This window comes from Sardina pilchardus, chromosome 18 (assembly GCF_963854185.1).
Source record: "Sardina pilchardus chromosome 18, fSarPil1.1, whole genome shotgun sequence".
NCBI lineage: Eukaryota > Metazoa > Chordata > Actinopteri > Clupeiformes > Clupeidae > Sardina > Sardina pilchardus.
In genome coordinates this window covers 8,866,031-8,868,936 of record NC_085011.1, presented here as the reverse complement: position 1 = coordinate 8,868,936, position 2,906 = coordinate 8,866,031, and the positions used below count along the sequence as shown (strand labels likewise).

Here is a 2,906-nt window from a genome sequence, read left to right as displayed (position 1 = left end):
CATCAATTCAATGGCACCACCAGGTTGCGAGGCTATGGCCAATTGTAGATTGCTCTGATTGTTGGGATGGCTATTTACAGTAGTATGTCATTAGTGCCATCTACTGTTCCAGTACATAAGTGTTTGGGTAGTAGGTGACAGAGGTCTCTCATTAACAAACAGTCTCTTGTTTGGAAATAAGCAAATAAAAACAGAGATGAACGCTAATTAATGCATGGTTACCTGTAGGCTATAGGCCACAAGCCTATGTCATTCAAATGCTTTTCCAGAGTCACCTTATAGGCCCTACTCTTGTAGCCTACTCAATTTAAATTCGATGGAGGCCTAATAGTCATAGCCTACCTGCTATGAGAACAAATGTATAATGTCATTTTAGGCCTAAAGTGTAATTTTACAAAGACATAGACTAGGCCTAGCCTACTTAAAACGGTGAATAGCGTAGGCCTACCCTACTACCGACTTGTTTTGCATATAAAATTAACAAATTGCTTTCGTGATACATGAACGATCAGAAATTGTGTGTCTTCTTTAATTCAAAAGAATGCCAATCAATCCATGCAATATATTCATTCTTTATTCATAAATTTGCAATGAAACTGCACTTGCGAGATTTTCGTAACGCAACAATGTATTGACCCTTCTGCAATGCCGTAGTTTGACATTATTTTGCTCCACGTCGGCGGCAGCTGCGCAGAAGCTGTTTCACCTGTAAAAGATATGCGAATTGCTATCGAAAGCGTTCACAGACTGGATGCTGGGCCCACAACAGAACAATAAAAATCCCTTGGAATAACTCTGTCTTATGTTGAAACATGTTTAAGAAACTGAAGCAAAAGATAAACGAGGAGCAATCTCCACCAAGGAATGCGCAGTCACCACAGCAGGCCCAGGTTAGTAGTAGCTAAGTGGTAGTTGGGTCAGCTAACACATAGCGTTAGCTAGCTAATAAGCTGAACTTAGTTCCGTGGAGCCAGCGACAGTAAGCGACAGTACGCGACAATAGCGGGCAAGATGGCGGCGAAAAATGTCAAAATAAAGGTACACACGAACGATCAGATAAAGTAGGTCAATATTCGTTTTTGAGAGTATTTCAACGGTTTGCACGAAATGTATGCATGTTGCTGCAACGTAGCCTATTTAACCACGTGTAAATGTTGTAATTGTAGCAGAGTTTTAACGCTAACGTGCTTGGAATTAAACGGAAGTGACCTCACTCAACACCTTTCTCAATGCAAAGCCAGACGAACGTCTCCATCCCCTGATGTTGTCTAATAGGACTAAGGGAATAAGTAGAACGGCTCTGATATAAGTTACTGACTGCTAACAGAGAGTGGAAAAAACAAACATATAAGAAAGGGATAATAATGTATTAAACATTGATGTTAAGTAGGCTAAATGCTGTATATGATTATCATGCAAGAAAATAATTGTGGAAGGATGACCTTTTCCATAAACATCACCTAAAATAACCCCATTATCAAAAAAAACCCTCAAACTTATCAGTTAAAATGTTTACAACCAATAATGTCAACGTTTTCACATGTAGGCATAAATATGACATAAATTACATCTATGAAATATGTTAATCGCCCCACCCCGACAGGTCATCACTGTATCAAATCACATACAAGGCATGTCAGGAAACACCCTTTAAGGAAAAACGGATATCAAATACCTTTGTAAGTACCAGGCTATGTAACTCCGTACCAACTTAAATACTTTAAGCCTGTCACTGACACATAGGCCTACTGTTGAATTTCAAATTGTGCTGCTGTGAAAACAAGTTGTGCATATTTGAAAGGGGGGTAAAATTAAATCCTTATGACAGAATATAGGCCTACATTAGTCTAATATTTATACCAAGTTTACTTTTAGGTACAAGGCATCAAGTCTGTACTGAGTCATGTGCACATAGCTTACTGCTGAACTTCAAATTGTGTGGCTGTGAAAAAACTAAATTGTGCATATGTCAAAGGGGGGTGAAATGTAATCCTTATAATGTGTACTTTCAGGATATATATAAATGTTTATACCAAATTCGCCTTTGTAGGTACCAGGCCATAGTGTACCGAGTCACTAAGCGTTACGTTGACACACTTTTGAAATTCAAATTCTGTGGCTGTGAAAACAATAAGTTGTGCATATGTCAAAGGGGGGTGAAATGTAATCCTTATAAGGTCTACTTTCAGGAAATATATAGATGTTTATAACAAATTCGCCTTTGTAGGTACCAGGCCATAAGCGTATACCGAGTCACATACTAAGCGTTACTTTGACACTCACTGTTGAACTTCAAATTGTGTGGCTGTGAAAACAATAAGTTGTGCATATGTAAAAGGGGTGTGAAATGGAATCCGTAGAAGGTCTACTTTCAGAAAATATATAGATGTTTATACCAAATTCGCCTTTGTGGGTACCAGGCCATACTAAGCGTGTACCGAGTCACATAATAGGCCTGCCATTGACATACACTGTTGAACTTCAAATTGTGTGGCTGTGAAAACAATAAGTTGTGCATATGTAAAAGGGGGGTGAAATGGAATCCTTAGAAGGTCTACTTTCAGAAAATATATAGATGTTTGTACCAAATTCGCCTTTGTTGGTACCAGGCCATACTAGGCGTGTACCGAGTCACATAAATTAATAGGCCTGCCATTGACATACACTGTTGAACTTCAAATTGTGTGGCTGTGAAAACAATAAGTTGTGCATATGTAAAAGGGGGGTGAAATGGAATCCTTAGAAGGTCTACTTTCAGAAAATATATAGATGTTTAAACCAAATTCGCCTTTGTGGGTACCAGGCCATACCAAGCGTGTACCGAGTCACATACTAAGCATTACTTTGACACACACTGTTGAAATTCAAATTGCGTGGCTGTGAAATCAATAAGTTGTGCATATGTA

At 38.7% G+C, this 2,906-nt stretch overlaps 1 protein-coding gene across 4 annotated transcripts in view; it reads left to right on the top strand.

Annotated features, from left to right (window-relative positions):
* The first annotated feature begins 681 nt into the window (after positions 1-681).
* The window catches only part of golga4 (golgin A4), a 48,302-nt gene continuing 46,077 nt past the window's right edge, over positions 682-2,906 (top strand). For all 4 annotated transcript variants that reach the window (XM_062519733.1, XM_062519732.1, XM_062519731.1 and 1 more), the window contains exon 1: positions 682-890. In XM_062519733.1, coding sequence (XP_062375717.1) covers positions 813-890 — 78 coding nt within the window. In that variant the 5' untranslated portion in view covers positions 682-812. The remainder of the gene's footprint in view (positions 891-2,906) is intronic.